At 53.3% G+C, this 19,143-nt stretch overlaps 4 protein-coding genes across 4 annotated transcripts; 1 reads left to right on the forward strand and 3 right to left on the reverse strand.

The window, feature by feature from the left end:
* Positions 1–3,823: 3,823 nt before the first annotated feature.
* Positions 3,824–6,187, reverse strand: GLOTRDRAFT_48407 (uncharacterized protein; the record flags this gene model as incomplete). The annotated part of the gene is given in 11 exon segments (XM_007871413.1): positions 3,824–4,000; positions 4,037–4,174; positions 4,222–4,298; positions 4,356–4,503; positions 4,561–4,984; positions 5,039–5,108; positions 5,163–5,303; positions 5,354–5,526; positions 5,574–5,719; positions 5,773–5,956; positions 5,973–6,187. 11 exon segments carry the CDS (start codon positions 6,185–6,187, stop codon positions 3,824–3,826), a joined length of 1,893 nt encoding a protein of 630 aa, XP_007869604.1.
* Positions 6,188–6,553: 366 nt separating this feature from the next.
* GLOTRDRAFT_48231 (Zn-dependent exopeptidase) lies at positions 6,554–8,445 on the reverse strand (the record flags this gene model as incomplete). The annotated part of the gene is made up of 8 exons (XM_007871398.1): positions 6,554–6,604; positions 6,680–6,904; positions 6,954–7,128; positions 7,183–7,380; positions 7,436–7,677; positions 7,735–8,019; positions 8,077–8,296; positions 8,357–8,445. The coding sequence occupies 8 exons, from the start codon at positions 8,443–8,445 to the stop codon at positions 6,554–6,556; spliced, it is 1,485 nt and encodes a 494-aa protein (XP_007869589.1).
* A 4,499-nt stretch (positions 8,446–12,944) lies between these two features.
* On the reverse strand, positions 12,945–15,255 carry GLOTRDRAFT_48069 (subtilisin-like protein; the record flags this gene model as incomplete). The annotated part of the gene is made up of 8 exons (XM_007871383.1): positions 12,945–13,109; positions 13,169–13,348; positions 13,403–13,662; positions 13,724–14,044; positions 14,096–14,221; positions 14,285–14,392; positions 14,454–14,738; positions 14,790–15,255. 8 exons carry the CDS (start codon positions 15,253–15,255, stop codon positions 12,945–12,947), a joined length of 1,911 nt encoding a protein of 636 aa, XP_007869574.1.
* Positions 15,256–17,943: 2,688 nt separating this feature from the next.
* Positions 17,944–19,123, forward strand: GLOTRDRAFT_117860 (ferredoxin). The gene is made up of 5 exons (XM_007871636.1): positions 17,944–18,246; positions 18,334–18,376; positions 18,436–18,545; positions 18,616–18,837; positions 18,927–19,123. Exons 1-5 carry the CDS (start codon positions 18,054–18,056, stop codon positions 18,947–18,949), a joined length of 591 nt encoding a protein of 196 aa, XP_007869827.1. The 5' UTR covers positions 17,944–18,053; the 3' UTR covers positions 18,950–19,123.
* Positions 19,124–19,143: the final 20 nt, after the last annotated feature.

A 19,143-nucleotide genomic window follows, 5' to 3' on the forward strand; every position in this document is an offset into this window, starting at 1 on the left:
ATATGTCTTCATTGTCGATTCCCAGCCAGTTATTGAAGATACTGTCCACCAAACCTTCCATTACCGATCTGTATATTCCAAATGTAGTGGCTTGAAGCTGGTACTTGTGGTACAGTTCAGGCCTGGAAGGGATACGTTCAGCGCGCAGCGACAGCTTAGTTTGGCATTCGAACGATCTCCTAGTCTGACACCGGCGCATCACGCGGAGTGATGGGACCGCTTAGGGCAGATGGCGGGGCGTCGAGGCGACCTCTAGGGGCTGGGACAAGCAAGTGGGAGTGCAAGAGAGTCGTATGGTGCATGGTATAGCGGCGGCAAGTGCTGAGCAATCCTGTGGGTAGCGGCGGTTATTTGTTATTTATCTCCGGACGGTCGCAAAGCCATTCCTGTAGTATAAATTCTACAAAGTAGTGTACAGAAAAACAAGTTTTGACTTCACCATCTCAGAGAATTAGCGTTACAATCTCAGCGACCCGAGAAGTTCGAAAGCGTCGAACTTAGCGAATTATAACCGATCCTAGCTTTGCCAATAAGCCTGACTCGTCGAGTGAATTATCTCCGCCATCGATTCAATTAGCTCCGGTGAGTCTCGCATAGCGAGATAAAATTAAACAAGTCTTTCTAGCGTTTCCTACTCCCGTGGGCCCGAACCTATACTCGGTTCCGTGGTTTGCAACTTTGTTTGCGACTTTCCGGAGATAAATACTCCGAAGCGTCCATTAGTGTTTGTTTCAGGCATCAAGGTTTTTGCTTTATTTTTCTAGGTCTTCCTACGGACTACCCTATGGCATCTTACTCCTCCTTTCCCCCTCGAACTATTAAATACCCTTCAGTTGTCTCGGACCGCCTTCACCCATATCACGGGGTTTAGGTTTATTTCTTTTGGTCCTTGGCGATTGTTGTGTGTCTGTGCATATCACTGTATCTCTTGTCTCTGGGATATGATAGCATGGTCTACTTCTCCTTTGTGTGACCAGTGCCAGTGTTGCTGGATCCAACCCCACAGTATTCCACATTGTGGCTCACAGTTACCCATCACCCATATCTTTTGGCATCCACAAACTGACATCACTACTGGCTCACTGCGAGGGACTCGGATCTGGACATCAAGATGGACCCAAGGTGAAGTCCTCATCCAGTAATTATGCCACTTGATCCAAACATGACATGCCAAGAGTTGCTGATGTGACCAAAAGTGCAACACACTCTGCCAGAACTCCCAAGGGAGGGGCAAACCTCATGAGCAGGCTCTATGGGTGAGAAAAGAACACTGGTATATCCTAGATAGGGACCTATCATCCTATGTACAGAACTGTCTGTGAAGACTCCTAACTGGGGATGTCGAAGGAATGAGATGCAATCTGTTTGAGACTGTTTCTAGAGAGGCAAGTACCACTACTGTTGGATCATTTGTATGGGAACAGAACTGTGGTGTGCCAAGTGGTGCAAGTGCAAGACCATATGTGTTGCTGAAATAGTGGGGATAACCAATATCCAAGGTGTAAGGATGGCAGACATTTGGGTCATGGTGATGGTAGGTGGGGTGGTGTATACAAGGAGTCCAAGCACCATTATGGTAATAATACTAACTAGCTTGTTAGATTTTTGTCAATGGATTCACTGAACACACCAAGCATACCAGAAGTAATACTGAAGAGAATCCTTTGCCAATGCAATGAACAGGTGTCCACCATAGCCCCAGGATACTGGAAGGCCCATATGTTGGCACCTTCTGGCATGGAGGACTGCTCTGTAAATGATAAGCAATGCCATTGCACTGTCAAAGATTATGGCTGGCAGACTGTTTTGATTAGTGAATCTCACTGAAGACAGCTTGATAAAATGTATTCACAGAATGAGTCCTATCTCACTTTGACAGAGAGTGATACTCCCAAGAGTGACATATGTGGTCTTCCCATGTAGGATAGATATAGTGGTTGCAGCCCCACATTCTACAAGGAAGGATGCTGCCATGGGGAGGGCATATTTCTGCTCTATTTGTATGCATCAGTCTGTCACTACAGAACAGCTGGAAGGTTAGTTACTGTTTCCCAGAATAACATACAGTCGGACCATCAAAATGGCTACAGAGCACATAAAGTAGTGTAAAGCCTCTGTTTACCATAATATTATGTAAAGAACACTCACCTTGGACAGTCCCAAATAAAAGGGCCACTGAGAGGGTCGATATGGATAGACTATCACCAGCAAAATCAACTACTTACTGGAAGCTACATGAAATAGTGTATAATGACCACCTAACCAAAAGTGGTGAGTCAGTTGCATTGAAAATCATGCATATGCAGAAGCCATGCACATGATCTGGAGGACTGTCAGTTGTTTAGCCGAAAATTTTGAGACCGGGGTATGCATACATATTTGATTGTACTAGAGATCAATATGAGATATTTTGACTCAATATATGCATTCCAGCTGGTACCCACATATTGCATCGAGCACCACTATCACTAGTCCAGTATAACGATTCTGAGGACCTCAAAGGTCAAGAACACAATATGCAAAGAAGGATGGAATACATCACAATCAGATATAATATCTTCATTGATTTCCTTGGCAGTCTCTGGCATATGGTCATGTATTTGTTAGAGAATTGTGACTGTCTGACTGACCCATATGAACTCAACCTATGGGCCATGTTCAGCTCCAATCACATTGGTGTCTTTTGAAATTTACCTCGGATGGGATAGTGGAGACTGAATGATGTGACCCATTGTCAAGGGTTCAGACAGCTTGGAATGAGACATACCAAAGTGATGGACGTAGATGGTGAGTGCAACCTCTGTTTACCAAACTTCAGGGAGATCCTGATAACCACATGGGCTGATGACCCACTGCCAGAAATTCCACTTGTCACATTCCTCCAAAGAAGCTCAGTACCATCTTGCTCAGATGCATAGACCATGCCCAGTCAGCCAGAGGAATGATCTGAAGGAGCACACAGACAGAAGCAAAGTGGACATACACTTTATATCTCTCAGATATTAATAAAATGAACATACAATGACTGCAACATCTATCAAGGGGTGCTACATATCATGATATGCCTGACAGATCACAAGAAGCCCAAGTAAGCATTAGCTTATTGTTCACATAATCAGTCCTGCCATTATTTCAGCATGTGTATATCACAATCCAAAGGTAGACCTTGTATTGGATGCAGATGTCTACAGCAATCTTCAAAACAATGCAGAATCTAGCACACATGAAATACAGCTGTAAGTGATACATTTCACTTCTTTTAGTGTCAAAGTGCCACGTCCGCCCCACACCAGGCACCCGAAGTGGTGAAGATGCCCAATCTGCCCCAATGTCAAAATAGGTACCTTCCTGATTTGCCATATTTTGGGAAGGGGGCAATTCCGCATCATTTCAAAGATTGCTGTTAACACAACACTGCACCTTAGATCACATAGAGCTGATATCAGTATGATATTCAATATAAAGACGACACATATCTCCGTAACACTCGGAGGTCAGCTGAATCATTTTGAGATGGAGCCAATATAGGCTGGCCATTTTAAGTGCCGCATTACATCAGTTGTAACTGTTCATAGATGCTTCTATCTCCATTCAGTGACAAATGGAGACTGAATGCTACACAGGAATCATGCAATGGCTAACTTTCATCCATAGGAGTCAGAGCACCTCTGGGCGTTGGCGGCTCCACTGAAGTTGACGAGGCTGCTGCAGAAGGAGGCCGCAAGTAATACTCGCCCTCTTCAGGCAGTGGGACATTGCTATCGGCAAGTTGGGAAGCGAAGACACGGTTATTCTCGTAGACCTCATCCTGCATGAAGGTAGCTTAGTGGCCGGTGTACGGCGGAAGCGTAGGGCCTACCCGTGCAGTCTCCATCCAGTGCAACCTTTCGCTGAGTGTCTTCTCGTCTTCCTCCGAGAGAGCTCGGCTGTACAGTAACAGGTATGGGCCAGCGCCGTAATGAAGGCCAGCAGGGTCATTCAGGACAACCTCCTCAGAGACCTAGGTCAGAGTAGGTCAGCGCAGATCAGCAGGAACAACAGTACAATGCAGACGGCGGACCTCCTCTACGAGCCAATCGACAGTCTTCCACCACTTTCCTGCATTATAGGTGTACGAGTACAGATGCTTCCTACCCAGGGGCCCTTCGTTAACTAAGACAGCGCGGAGGTCATACTAAGCCGCGAATGAGTAGGCGTCATATACGCAGACAGCTCACTGACCCGATGCTTCTTCAACTGCGGATCGTCAAAGAGCGCCTCGGAGCGACTTCTCAGTTCCGTCATCTTGTCCTCAATAGCTATGACAACGACAGCGGCGTTTAGTGCGCGGACAGAACACAATGCCGTACACTCACACTTGATGTGCGCCTGGATATTGGCTTGCACCTTGTGTAACTTCTCGGCCATCATATCTGCATACGTCTGCTGTTCAGGCGTGTCACGGTCGATAACATGCTCGTAGAAATGTGTCGCTGCTGCAAGGTTACTAAGCGCATCTTTGTTCTGGCGCGCCAGGTGCCGTCAGTGACGGACAACGAGGTCCTACCATGTTTTCTGTACCTTGTAGTTAACAATCCCATTCTTCTCCGTCCTAAGTCTCACGACTTCCTGCTCGATTTCTTTCTGCTCCGCCGTCTTTGCCTTCGCTAGCTCGGCGTTCTCCTCCAAGAACTGGTCCAAGTAGAAGTGCTTCGGATATTTGAACACCGTCCGCGCATTGGCGGATCCCTCGGTGCTCACGCCGGGATAGGGTGGCGGCGGCCGGACGAGGTGGAACGAGACGACGTCGGAAGGCTGATATATCACCTCCTGGGTCCCGGAGGGCGTCGATGGGGAGAACTGGGATAGGAGGCAGGAGACGAGGTCGTTCGTCTGCTCGGTGCCATGGATATCAACCCGGACTATCGCCTTTTCGTGCAGGTCCGGGACGTGCGCGGCGGAGTTGGGGTCAACGTGGGTGCCGTATTGAAAGTGGAAAAGGCGCCTATGAGGATAGGTGATCAGCGAAGTGAGATGTCGATGTGACAGAACCAGCTACTTGGATGAGGCGTTCGCATAGTCTCCGTTCAGAATGGTCTCAACCGTGTATGTCACTTTACCCAGAAACTCTGATGCCATCCCATCAGGATCAAATTTCGCAAGGAAACATCATAGATACTCACGTTCTGTCAGATCACCAAAATTATCCGCAGCACTTGCAGGTTGTGTCCCAAATTCTTGCAGAATGGGGTCTACGCTCAGCTCGGAAAGGAGCGCAAACTCCATATTTGCGAACACCTCAAGAATGCCATACATCAAGGATTCTAAGAGCTGAAATCAATTGGCTTTCAGAGGTACTGCGACGCAGGCTTACCTGGACCCGACTTCGGGGGTTCGATAATCATGAACTCGTCTGCTGTTGCAGATGCCGGAGGAGTTGGCCTCCAGTTCGCGATGCTTTCCCTCACTTGGGGCACACTGTAGAGTGCTTGCAGGACCAGACCAGCATAATGTAGAGTAGCTTGGGTCGGTCGCAGTGCAATAGGCCTACGCAGAATAAGATGCAGCGCAGAGCCATATGAGTAATGCCATACCGTTTATCCTTCCGGACCTGTTCCTCCATCGGCCGTTCGTAAAACTCCTCCTTCTCGAACCGACTATAGCTGGTCGCCAAACTCTCTTCAATAGCTCGGCTGAGGGTTTGATCATCTTGTGACAAAGCGTTCGTCTCCGCTGGTTTCTGTGGAAGAAATCATTGGGAGCAGGCTTTGACGAAGAGATGCGGTACCATACGTTAGACGCAACCATAGCCCAGTTGGGATCAGGCGCTCGATTGCTCGGCCCAAACTGCTGCTGGTGCTGCCTCAGGTCGGCTTCCATTGACATCTTGATAGCAGCCTCCATTTCCGATTCTTCATCCGCCGTTAAGTCAATCACATCTTTCTCCGGCTTGGATGCTGGGAGAGTCAGTGAGCACCTCGTAGAAGCCGCACATACACCGATATTCACGGGGTGGTGAGCGCGGCCCAGCCTGATATTCCTCTGCCCTATCTCCCTCCAGCATCGCGTACGCCGCCTTCTGGATATCATTGCCATGTTTGAGTAGAAGGCGTCGGGCAACCTCAGCGTCGACGTCGCCAGGCGCCATCATACTCGTCAGAAATTCGACATTCTCTTGTTCTTCGGGAGATATCGCAGTGCTAGTCATCGTTTTCAAGATTGGATAGATAGCTGCTAGTTCACGTTGTATATTTCGGACTGAAGAGTCGACTCCGTAGGTGGCAAGATAGCTGTGGCTGAGCGCTGAGCACCGGGTTCACAGGGCATGATCATGGAGACCCCGGTTCAACTGGCATGATCAACATGTAAGGTGGCATAGCTATTGTTGAATCTGTAGGGGTAGTATACAATCCCTATACCTACTGGCTAATTCCGAGACAGATGCGCATTTACACAGGGCACCCCATTGTAGTGTCCTCGACTTAGAAGAAAAACAGACAAATATCCAAAAACTTCCTTCTACTTTCGCATTTAAACCTACCTTATCATTTTGACAGAGATCCCCGCCAAAGACTCACACCGAAATTGCGGCAACTTCGTATAAATAGGTGCCCATGAGTTTGCTCTTATCAGTAACGCGAAGCATCATTGAACGTACGCGTGAGATTGACAGGAAATACAAAGGGAGTGACGGACGTACGCCTTCGATGAAGTTGCTGCGATCCAACTTCTCGTTCGTAGAACCTAAGATGTAGATAAGAACCGCAACATTCATCTGACATCGTGAGAGGGCGTACTGAGCGCCATCGTCTCCCCTTCCCATGGGGAGCAGGAGGACATTCACCCCGAGACTCTCCGCAAAGGTAAGCGTAACCGGGATGGACCCGCCCTCGCGAGTCAAGTCCGGCCGCCTCTTGTACACCGCCTATACACCCGTTAGCCTCGACCGGCCAGAGCGTCTATGAATGATGTACCTCCGAAGCTTTTATAGCAGCTTGGTAATTCCAATGCTGGTGGTCCATCCAGGGCCTCCCGTCACCCCCACGCTCCACGAGCAGCTTATTCTTGCTGTTCAGCTTGGCGAACTCGGAATAGAGGTGCTCGAGCACCAAGGGAATAACACTCTCCGGTGTCTGCGGAGGAACTAAGCTGATCCGAGTAGTCCAGGTGAGTTACGTTCTTGAGATACCACCAAACACATACCGGAGACTGAACTTGCCGGTCACTGTAGCAGGGATGGTTGTCCTTGCGCCCAGTGCACCCTCAATAGCATGCAACGACAGAGAAGGGTTACGCATGCGGGCCATCAGGACGGGCACTTTATCGTCTGACCTGGTAATCTTCGCGCCAGCTGCTTCCTCGACGTCGGCGACAGAAGAGTCCAGTGACTCGTATAGTTTCCTGTGATGTGCTCAACGCTGGTCTGAAAACTGACAAGGGAAGATGATGTGCACACTTCCCTTCCTCATCAGGAGGCGGGACCATATCAGCCACGCCAGGTATGAGGATCTGCCCATCTGGCGAGGCCAGCTTGCCCATCAACGCGACGAGGTCCATCAGCGGTTCGTGTACCATGCCACCAAACGCACCAGAGTGTAGGTCGCTCGCGGGACCTGAGACAGTAATCTTAAAGTAGGCGATCCCGCGCAAGCCGTATGTAAGGCAGGGGGTACGTGTATTGAGCCAGTAATTGTCTGACTGGAGGTGACTGGAGTGAGCACTGACGTTGACCGGAGTTGCTTTGCGGGTTCTTACAATACAGACGCAGTCCACACCGTAGAACCAGCTCTCCTTACCCTTCTTCACCTCGTTCCTGATCAAGTCGTCGAGGCCGTCACTCCCGACCTCCTCCATACCCTCAAAACAAAAGCGGAGGTTGACGGGGAGTTCGAGACCGAGCGATTTGTGGGCCTCTAGAACGTTCAACCAGCCTAGTATCGCGCCCTTGTCGTCTGTGGATCCTCTACCGATGAGTCGGCCTGTCTCGGAGTCCACGACGAGCTTGAATGGCTCAGTACCCCAGCCATCGTTTTTGCACGCCTAACAAATGATACGGTGCTCGAGGGCGGCAAAAAATATGAAAACTGTTATACATACAGGCTGCACATCATAGTGGCCATAAATCAATATGGTCTTCTTTTTGGGATCGTCACCGGTGCTGCCAAGGATCACAGGCGGAAGCGGGAGTTCCTCGCCATCCAGCACATGCTTCCCTAAGTCGACGAGCTTGGTCCTAACGCCCAAAGACTTGAGTTGATCCTCGAGATAGTGTGCCATCCTGATGACGTCTGTCCGAAAAGCGGCCTCTGCGCTTACACTTCCATCAAATCGTCCGATGAGCTGTGGGTCACAAAGAGCACACGAAGACGTCCTTCACCTGGGAAAAGCGACGGCATCTGCAAGACGCTCGATGAACCTACCGGCATGAGCGCCGATATACTCCAGGAATCGGTTGGGTGCGGGCATGCTGGTATGTGCAGAAATTTAATCCCCGCAAGGCCTACCTTGATATCGTGAATTCATTCAAGGAACTAACTGGGTTGATCGACTCGCACAGTTCAAAGTAAGTACCCCTGTGTCCTGTTGACGAGTAAGGAATGTAAATTACTTCTCGTAACTTCTCTGGAACTCAGTTCTGCATACGTTTGCCAGTTTGTGGTGACGGGGGGCGATGAGTACTGAGTGGTTAGATCGCTAAGTGGTGGGGCACTGACAGTGCCATCAGGCGAACAACTGATTACCGGAATAGGCAACTTCCACAAACAACCGTTCGTACCGGTACCACGACCACCGAGGTAACTCCCCCAATACTGCACTTACCTGAAGCTGGGCATATTTCGGCGACGCTAACGGAATTGGATAGCTCGACTTCGTGATGCTTCTGAGACAGTTTCTGCTGTCCACAAGCGGGTCTCAACCGACTCGACCATGAATCGACCGGAACAACTGTCGATCCCCGTCGTGTAACATGAGCGGAAAGCGTAGCACTATGACAGCGTCAACTTACCTTTCACGATAACCGGACATTCCAGTCAAGAGCAGAAAGAACCCCAGTATAACCCCATCTGCGACTGAAAGTAAGCGTCAGCCACCGCTCGACTTCCGAAGCTCACCTCCACTGTCCAACAGGATTGAGTGCCAGATCGCGGGCCCTCCCCTTCTACGTTACAAGGCGGCTTGCGCGGAGTCACGGTCGTCAAGGGCTTCTCTCGTTGACACCACAGTCTGACCCGCGTATCCGAAGTTCACGCCGGCCGTTTGAACTGAGTTGACACAACGATTCCACGAACCGCGAAGGAGCGCCTACAACAAGTTCGGTTAGCCGTATCGACTTATTACCAGTAGGCATATGGAAAAATCAGTTCAAGGGATCGATAGTCGGGAGTCGCCTCCACCCGGCCAGTTCCCAATTGAAAATTCGGTCTGAAGTTTGAAATTGCCGGATGAGCTTAAGAACGGGACTTGATGGTGAAGAGACGGCACTACCCAGCACCTTCCTAGGCGAGTCAATGTTGAGTGTTGTCTTGAGGACCGCATGCCTCGCGGCGGTTCAGAAGCGAGGTGAGGGTCCATGGGAGCAGCCCAGACTAATGGAACAGTCGCTAGCAGGTGTCACGGAAGGTCACGGGTTTCAGAAGTCGTGCGCGAACTGGTGATTGTGAGTTGACGAGCAAAGGGGGGGCGCGGGTGGGGCTCCAATAAGAGGCTGCACTTGCCTATAACGCGATAGAAAGGAGGTCTTTGAGGGCTTGCAGGTAGAGTTCCACCGTGGACATTCAGATATTGACCGATCTGCGAAAGACAGAAGTGCGAGTCGATCTGATTATATCACCGCGAAGCATACGAAGAGGGAAACTTGTCCCCCACTTCAACCATAGACTAGAGGCTGTCGCAGACTTCGACTGGAAGGACTTGAAATATGAACGAACGCTGAAAGCAAGTGTCAGCCACTGTTTAACATTTGACTGTCGCCTCCACCCGGCCCGTCGCCAGTGAAGTGAGTGAACCTGGCTTGATTTTCATAGTTGCAGCATCGCTCCAGACTTCTGCGGGCTTGAGAACGGGCCATGACGGCAGAAGAGGGGGCATTACCCGGCCCCTTCCCAGGTGAGTGCATGTCGGCTCGAGGATCGCGGCTTCAGGTCAGTTTATGGGAGCAGTCCAGATCAATGGTGCTGCCGGGCTCGAGAAGTGGCAGTTATGGGGCGTCTCTTGGGGGCTTGAGATCGAGGGCCGACGGGGGGAGGCAGCGCGGGCGTGGAATCGAGACTTGATGGCGGGACAGGCGGCAAGGGTGGGCCTCGAAGAAGAAAGACTGCGCTTGTCAGTAAGTTAGGAGACTCGAGGAGGGCCTTGGAAGCTGGTGGGCATCTCCGACTTCTGTTGTTCGGAGACATAGACGTCGGCCGACCTGCGAAAGCTGAAAGCAAGTGTCAGCCACCATTCGACTCTCCACCTGTTCCCGCCACCCGCCCGCCTCCGAATCCGGTAAGACCTTGAGACCAAGGAACGCCAACCCCAACCGGCGTCTTCGGAGCGCAGCCCAGAGCCACTCGATGGTACTGCCACTAGCCTGCGTCTCGGAAGGTTCGGTGAATTACAGGGTGTGTTCAGCAAGCTCAAGGTCGAGACTGGACGGGAGGTGGTGCGGGTGGCATGGGAGAGGAGGTCTGCACTTGCCCTAGAGACGAAAGTCGTTGTACGAGCGAGGCGTCCGAGTAAGAGGCTGAAAACAGTATATGTGATGAGAGTCGAGGCGTAGGAAGCGAGCGTAAGCACTCACTTACTATCAGTGGATGAGCGCTGGTCCTCAGAGTGTGATAGCTTTCGAGAACTAGTGGATGAAAGCGAGGCGAGAGGGGACGAGGGGAAATATGGGATGACGAGGTTCAGCAGACGCCGCACGATATTCTAGGTACCGGCAGAGCGGGATAAGGAAGAAGTATAGCACTGGAAGGGACGGCGCTCCCCGTTACCTTCCTACGTAAGTAGAAGTGGACTTAACGGGACGTCTTCAGCGATTCTGTAATGGAGACTTGGCGGCGGAAGGAGCGGCGTCACCCGTGCCCTTCGCAGATAAGGGAACACTGGCTCGAAGAAAGAGGCGGGCGGGGAGTCGGGCTCGAGAAGGGCTGCACTTGCCTGTAACTCGGTAGACATGTCGACACAAAGACGTACGTGAGCAAGTTCCACGGGATATTGAACGACCTGCAAATGCTGAAAGCAAGTGTCAGCCACCATCCAGCTTCGAAGATATGCCACCACCCGGCGTCACTCCAGGGTGAACATCAACTCGAATGCCTCCAGCTTTTCCCGCACTCCAGGACGACATAGCGAGGGGCCCAGGGCCCGCGTGACTCGATGGCACCGCCGCTAGCCCTTGTCTCACGAGGCTCTTCAGGGCGGCTAGTCGGTTTATCAAGCAGGTCGGACGCTCGACCTCCCCCTTTAAGGGCGATGCATGCGGCAACGGAAAAGTAGACTGCACTTGCCTGCTGTGAGAAAGGCCAACGCCGGAGGTTTGAGATCTGGAGGCTGATTTTCAGCCTATAGACTTCAACAAGTGTCAGCTATTATTCGACTCGCCTAGACTGAACTTGCCTTGGTTGAGACATACCACCCCTGGGGGCTCGAGAATCAAGGCCCGACTTCCATTACATTGATAACCTGCCCAAGCCTAGAGCAAGTGTCAGCCACCATTCGACTCCCCAAGACTTGTCAGCCACCCGCGCGCTCCATCGTGGTCCTTGGGCTTGAGGATCGCTGACCCCAACCGGCGCCCACAGGACGGCTTATGCGGACAGCCCAGAGCGACTCGATGGTACTGCCGCTAGCCCACGTCTCTGCAGGTTCGGTAAATTACGGGGTCGCTTGTGTGCGAACGTCTTCGATGCAACTTGAGGGTCGCCAGCCCCAACCGGCGCCTTCAGGACGGCATCGCAAGCGGCCCAGAGCGACTCGATGGCACCGTTGCTAGCCCACGTCTCACAAGGTTCGGTAAATTACGGGGCTATCTTCTGCGAGCTTGAGGCCGAAGCTTGCTAGGAGACGGCGCGGGTGGGGTTGGAGAGGAGGACTGCACTTGCCTTGGAGGTATAGCCATGATACGGGTGAGTCTCAGCTGCGAGGGTCGAGCAGTAAGTGCTTCGCTAGATAGGGTATGTGTAAGTCATGAAGTATATAAGTACAAAGCCAGTACGAGCACTCGCCTATAACTAGTGGATGAGATCTAGTCCTCGGATTGTAAGGGCCGGAGATGAGAGGGAAAGAGGGTGTGATGAGAACGTTCAGCGTTCGAGGGCGGTTTATATGCTGACCAGAGGGCGGCTGGCGTCGGAGTTTCGAGTCTTGGCGGCTGAGCGGCAGGAGGATAGATGCTTGGAATGTGGACTGGGGAGACAGGCGTCGCGTCAGCCACAATGTTCGCAGCTCAGCCGATCGGGCTCCCTACGTCATGGCAGCTGGCGAATGGCAGAACGCCGCTGACATAACGGATCCTGAATCAGTAGAGGATAAGTGGGATGGGTCAGTACGAAGCAGTACAATACTTCCATTCTGCAGCTGCTGGTCCAGTGAGTTCACCCAACTGAACTCCAGAAGCATGATGAATATTACTACACACTTGTACATCGTGATATTGTTCCGAGCTCATCTTCGACGCTCCTCGACGGGTGGCAAACAGCGTTACCGATCGCCTCATTAATATTTTGTATCTGTGGCGCTGTGCCTTCTGAGAGTATACGAATCCCACCACTTCCGAGGTATGGTAAGTTCGTAGCATAGCAAGCAGCCTTTGCGTGTCGGCTTGAGGATAAGACAAGCCCAATCTCGTCAAATACGACGCAGCATGCTTTCTGCCATTCTCCGGTATCCATGCGAAGTACAAGATAAGTGATAATCAGATAACTGTCCAGTCCAGCAAGCACTACACCAACACAGTCCACGTCCACGCCTCCACGATTCAATCATGGCAAGAGCAACCAGCGCGCGAGCAACTTCGCGAAATTGGGGGTCCCGAGACCAGTAACGGGATCCCAGCCGGGCTCCGCGCTGAACCCGGGCGTGCCGCACCCGGGGTTCGTCCCGTTCGTGATGTCGTTGAACGCGCCAGTGAAGCCCGCGGAGTAGATCTGGGCGGCACCAGCACGGTCAATACTCGACGACGGGCGAGCAGGAACGACGGACGTACGGTGGGGTTGATGAACCCGATGGGGCCCTTGCCGAGCGCCAGCCGGGCGTCGTTGATCGCGGTCAGGATGGCGCCCATGACGGGCGACGACGCGCTCGTGCCGAACACGAGCTCGAACTGGCCGTCGACGGCCACGACGTAGTTCGCGCCGTTCGCGGACAGATCCGGGAACGCCCTCGACTGACAGAGACAGTCAACAAATCACCGCGAAGCAACGCGTGGCGGGGAACGTACCTTGCCGGTGGCGTTGTACTGGCTGGCGGAGTACGGCGGCGGGTACGCCGCCAGGTAGTGCTGCACCGCGCTCTGCTGGTAGGACGGCATGGCGAAGTAGTTGCTGAACCCGCCGCCGGAGTAGATGACCTCCATGCACGCGGACTCGGGCTGGTACACGCTGTGCCCCGCGACGACCTGGGTCGCGCCGACCGACGTGATGTACGGGCACGTCCCGGGGAACGAGGGGTTGAAGCCCGTCGCGCTCGACGATTGCGTACCTAAATCACAGACCACCTCGTTTGGCCCCAATACGAACTCGAACGCGGACGCGGCGCAGACACGCACCATCAGCGTTCAGACACACCCCGCTGTTCCCCGCAACACCGTTATCCCCCGAACTATACAGCACCGTCGTGCCCATCAGCCCGAGCTTCGCGTACTCCGCGCACTGGCGCGCCGCGTACGCGGGCGACAGGTCCGCCTCGTTATACGCGTATGACGTCGAGATCACATACGCGGGCTTCGTGGTGCCGCAGTCCTCAGGGCCCTCGTACCCGCCGTACGGGTCCGGGTACGTCGCGTCGTTGTACGGGTCGTCGCCGCCCTCGAAGGTGCAGTACGAGCCGTCGATCGCGTCGAGGAAGTTGTTGAAGGAGGCACCTGTGGATGAATCGTGAGTCAATGGTGTATATGTAGGAGGGCAAGGGGCACCTTCGACCATGTCGCCGGTCTGGTAGAGGGTGACGGGCTGCGGGTTCACGAGCGCCATGCCATATTGCAGGTCGAGGTCGCTCTCGCCGTTGTAGCCAAAGCCGGTGTACTCCGTCTGTGCGTAGCCTGACCACGCAGAGAAGAGTCAGAACGCGCGTGCGCGCGCGGAGAGTGGAAGGCGTGGCTTACCTCCGTCGATGGACACTACCTTCGGGGACTGACCGACTTGACCCTTCGAAAAATTTGTGAAGAACATATCCAGGTCAGACTGGAGGTACGCCTGGGGGGTATACTCAACTATACAAATGAGATTCCCTCAGTCACAACTCGGAAACACCCGGGAGGTTGATATACATACCGATACCATAGCTGTTCTTGCTGGTTGCCACCGGTATGTAAACAAAGTTGTACAGCGCCCGCAAGCAAATGGGCGTGATCTGCTGGTCACAGTTCTCCAACTGGGTCAACAAATCCGAGATCGTCCCGGTGGTCTTGGGCGTCAGGCCGACACCAGGCTGGCCGATATTGCTCAGGGTGTGGCTGGAGGCGCCGTCGCGCTTGATGACGGCGTCGAAATGGATGGAGGGCATGATGATGTCGACGTGCTTGCTCACGTGCTCGGGGACGTGGTACGCGTCGCAAGCTATGAGTCCTGTCAGATAACTGAACGAGCGATAACATGTGGGAGCCTCACCGACGTGCTCTTTGCCTGATTCGTGTGTGTAGACGTGATACTCGGTTTGAAGCAGCTGCTCGGCCTCCTCAACAGTGGCATTGACTTCAATCCAGGTCTTGGCTTTGGTCAACCTGATCCTGGATGGATGGATACCGGACGTCTTCAGCCACTCGTGGACAGTGCTAACAGTCTCATCGCTCGGCTTGAAAGTCTGCGCGACCTTGCCGGCGTTCCAGTGCTTGCCAAAGCTCGGCGAGTCCGGGTCGGACACCTCGAGCAACATCTCCTCGAGCCTGTCCATGTTGCTCTGCGTGAGGCCAATGCGCAAGGGGAGGACGGCGGCGGCATCGTGCTTGCGGGAGCGCGCCCAGCCCGCGGGCGTGTGCGCGCGCTTTTCGTGGAGGACGTGGCGGGAAATGAGGGGATCGGCGGCGACGAGGGCCACGAGAGAAAGGAGGGTCAGGAAGGAGCGAGTGAACAACATGGCCGGCGTCAGCGAGAGCAGAGGGGCGTGCGCACCGTGGCTCGAGGAAATTAAACGGAATGGGCGAGCTTTATGTGGGCGGGTGGCTATTACTGTACTCGACATCATAGATAAGAACAGAGCCATGCATGCAGGGACAGGACGGGCGGGGTGATCACGAGCTTCCTGATGGAATTCCTGTCGGCTTGGAAGCCCTTGTTACGACGACAAGAAGCCCGCTGTTTATTGCAGTCCGGTCAATATCCCAAGCTTCAGCCACAAAATCCAGGCAATAATGCGTACGACCTGCGCGGCACGCACTCGCAATTTATCCAAGTCGATGTAGTCGTCGGCGTTGTGGCGGGAACACCTCGGCAGCTTTGATCGAGTCGTGCGACGGGCGCGCGCCGGCCGCGGCATCTCGTTACACCCTTGCCAAAAGTGGAAATCGACGCCCGCTTCCCCGCACGCCTCTGAGCGCTCTTCTTCTCCAACAGGCATGGTCAGTTAAAGCCGCACGTTCACGATCGAGCTTTGAGCTGCTTTGAGGCGTTAGCTTCAATCAAGAGGATGATGGATTACTAGACTCGTTTGGTCGCCCTAGCGATGGCTATATAGCGTCTTGAAACAGGAAAGGGCGTCACGGTCAAGGACGGGGTCTCTTCAAGCTTGTCGTACGTATGGGTGTACCTGGGACTCCATTGCCAAAGGCTCGCCGGACACCTGCCAGTACCCCATCGGCACTACAGGCTGTATGTCTTCCTTAGATACATCAACAACACCCGGCTGAGATGACTGCTTGACCCCAGGTGTCGGAAACGATGCGCATCGTTTTTAGCGCGCGCCGCAGGGGAGATAGTACGCTGTAGGTCCCAGCTGGGGCATTCCCACCAAGTGCGACATTTCCCCGCGAATCGAGCCCAGTTGGGATCACATCAGCGCAAGTCGTTTGCCTGATTGACAGAATATATCGGGCAGCCAGCGTCCCGGGTGTGGTATCGCCGGACCATATGGAATGAGATACACGGGTGCTGTCAGTATGTCGGTACGCGGAATGTCATAACGCAGGTGACTCTGGGAATGATAGTTGACAGACAGAAAACAAAAGAGCAGGAGTATCACCTGCGATGATAAGCTGAGTCTGAAATCGCTGGGTAAGATGGATGGCGTTGTCGAGCGCCCACATAAAGCTTGAGAGCAGCTCGTGGACGGCATAGGCCGGCAACCAGCCGTCAGAGCGAAGGGCAAGTGGGAGGACTGTTGCGCACGGAGTCAAGCCGAGTAAGGCGGTTCCATGGAGGCGCGGCGTCGTCGAGAGGAAAGGTTTCCTTTACTGAGCCGCGTGACAAGGCGAGGGGTGCAGAGAATGAGCAGCGCGGCGGCCGCCACTAGACCAGGGTTTGGCAAGGTACCCGAGAAAGCAGGACAAGTCATTTCAAGGTGGACAATAGTCGATGGAAGTATGTCGGGCGTCTGGCGACATACCTCGGACGAGCAGAAGCATAGCGCCGTGGACGGACAGTTCCTGAACTGCACGATCAATCGGGACCGCATGTCATTCTTTCAAGTTCGATCAGAGGGGTTGTCTTTGGGTCGCAGGCAGAGATGTTCCAGCGCTGGAACTCAAAGGCCCGCAGTCCAAGAAGATGTCCAACAGGAGAGGCATTTGTAGGGTTAGAAGCCCAAGAGCAGCTGCATTCAGCAAGGTGAGGTTAACAGACTTCGCACAAGCGCGGATGTAGGTAAGGACGGGTACTTCCAGGTTAAGCAGGTGGTTATACCGTATGGGGATTCTGAATAACACTCCAGGGCGAAGTCAGCGGGTCGTAGGCAGAGATAAACAGCGCTGGAAGGATCGGGACTGAGTAAGCTACCCGAGAGGAATATCTAGGGGGTCGGTAGTCAATCACGTCCCAAAAAATGTGAGATTAACGGAGATGAGTTGATACTTCCTGGATTTCACTGTTGGCGGGGACATGACCTGTGATAAACTTTCGTTCCGTGCAGTACGGAAGGGGTGAGCTAGCCAGCACCCGAAGGCTCGCGGCTGACGAAGATCCGAGAGATGAGGTACTCGTAGAGGGTCGAAAGTCAATCACGTCTCTGAAAAGACGAGATTGATAAGCTTCGAACAAACATGTACATAAGACTCGGGTACTTCCAGTGTCAGAAGAACCTAATGGTTATATGGGATTTGCACTCTGGAACCGACTGTTCCTTCAGACGCAAAGAAACAAATCAGAGAGTCGAGGGATAAGATTTTGTTCGCCCCATGAAGTGTCAGGGGGATACAGACGACGCGTCCCACTGTTGAACCCTTTGCGGAGAATTCTGATTAGCTCGACTACATCGGGTTGGCGCCCACATAGGGGCTTTGCGTATGTACCCTTCCGGCAAGGGTCTCGGGGTGCACCGTGCTGCGCGCACTTCGAGATCTCCTACAGAAGGGGCCCCGATTACTGCGCACCGACCTGTATTTACGATGTCGAGCCGTTGGCTCGGAGTTAGAGGGTATAGCATAAATCAGAAGCTGCAGTTATGGCGGCGTTGGAAGTGTCAAGCCGTGCTGCTACGGGCAAGCTTGCGAGACTGCGTGTCGTGGCGTTGCTTTGTTTTCGACGGAATCTTGCAATGCCCCCCACGTGCCGACGCGTCCCTCACGTGACCCTACCCCGCGCCCGGCAAAGACGGCTTGCCATGAATTTTGGCGGCGTAAGCTGCTCTTGACTCGGCACGGTCATTGCGAAGCTCCTCGAGTTCGACATCAACTTGTGTTCTCGTCTTTCTTATCCGCGAGGCATATTCCAGCAACTGACGACATGTCTGCGCGGGCACTTCTCACGTCTCTGCCTCCCATGAGCTCGCACCTAACATGTCGAACTCAAGCCCAGAAGGCAAGGCAAATTACCTCTTGGATCTCGTCATCCTGCCGGTTTGAGCAGCGGCGGCGGATATCCAGTCCTTCTCGAAATCTCTACCTGCCCAGGTCCCGACAAATCCACACGACTTCAGGTGAACTTGTCTCCCTGTCCGTCTACCTATCCGAAATGAAGTGTTTGAACCCAAGCGGACCCTCTTTCTGACTGATTTGTACGACAGCTGTACGGCACGGCGACATCACGCGGCCTGAGCCCGGGACGGGGTGGGTGTCTGCTCGTACTCACCAGAGGGAGATAAGGGCTGACGCGCGGCGCTCCGTAGGATCAAGGTGCATTTCAAAGATGCGAAGGGCAACGATATCAAGACAGTCGAAGCAAATGAAGGCGACGATCTTCTCTCAATCGCCCACGAGCATGACATTGACCTGGAGGGTACGTCTTCCTCCTCCGGTGTCGCGGCGGTAATCTAGACGATGGATCTGCTTCTCTTTCTTTCCTCAAGGTGCTTGCGAAGGCTCCATAGCGTGCTCGACGTGCCATGTTATTCTCTCACCAGGGCATTACGACCTCCTGCCGGAGCCTTCGGATGACGAGAACGATATGTTGGATATGGCGTTCGGCTTGACGGACACGAGCAGGCTGGGGTGTCAGGTGCGGTTGACGAAGGAGTTGGATGGGATGACCGCACAGTTGCCGTCAGCTACGAGGAATATGTTTGTCGACGGTACGTTCTCCTGTCTCTCCCACTGCGTAGCTCATCTATGCCTGGGAACCGCGCGTCCCCGACCATACTGACCACCGGTTGCATTGCAGGGAAGAAACCTACGCATCACTGACATGCCTCATATATGTTCCTACCCTTTATCGTGCTCCAACATCTGTATCGTATCCGCCTCAGTACCCACCCCCCTTCAGTCTTGTCGTTATCGTTATTCAATAAAAGCAGACTAATTCAGGAACAATAAGTTCGTGACTTTCCCCATGCTCAACCCCCTCTTCCTGTGTTCACGTCTCCTACCGTGGGGAGTGA

The sequence above is a fragment of the Gloeophyllum trabeum genome (assembly GCF_000344685.1).
Source record: "Gloeophyllum trabeum ATCC 11539 unplaced genomic scaffold GLOTRscaffold_00014, whole genome shotgun sequence".
Taxonomy (NCBI): Eukaryota; Fungi; Basidiomycota; class Agaricomycetes; order Gloeophyllales; family Gloeophyllaceae; genus Gloeophyllum; species Gloeophyllum trabeum.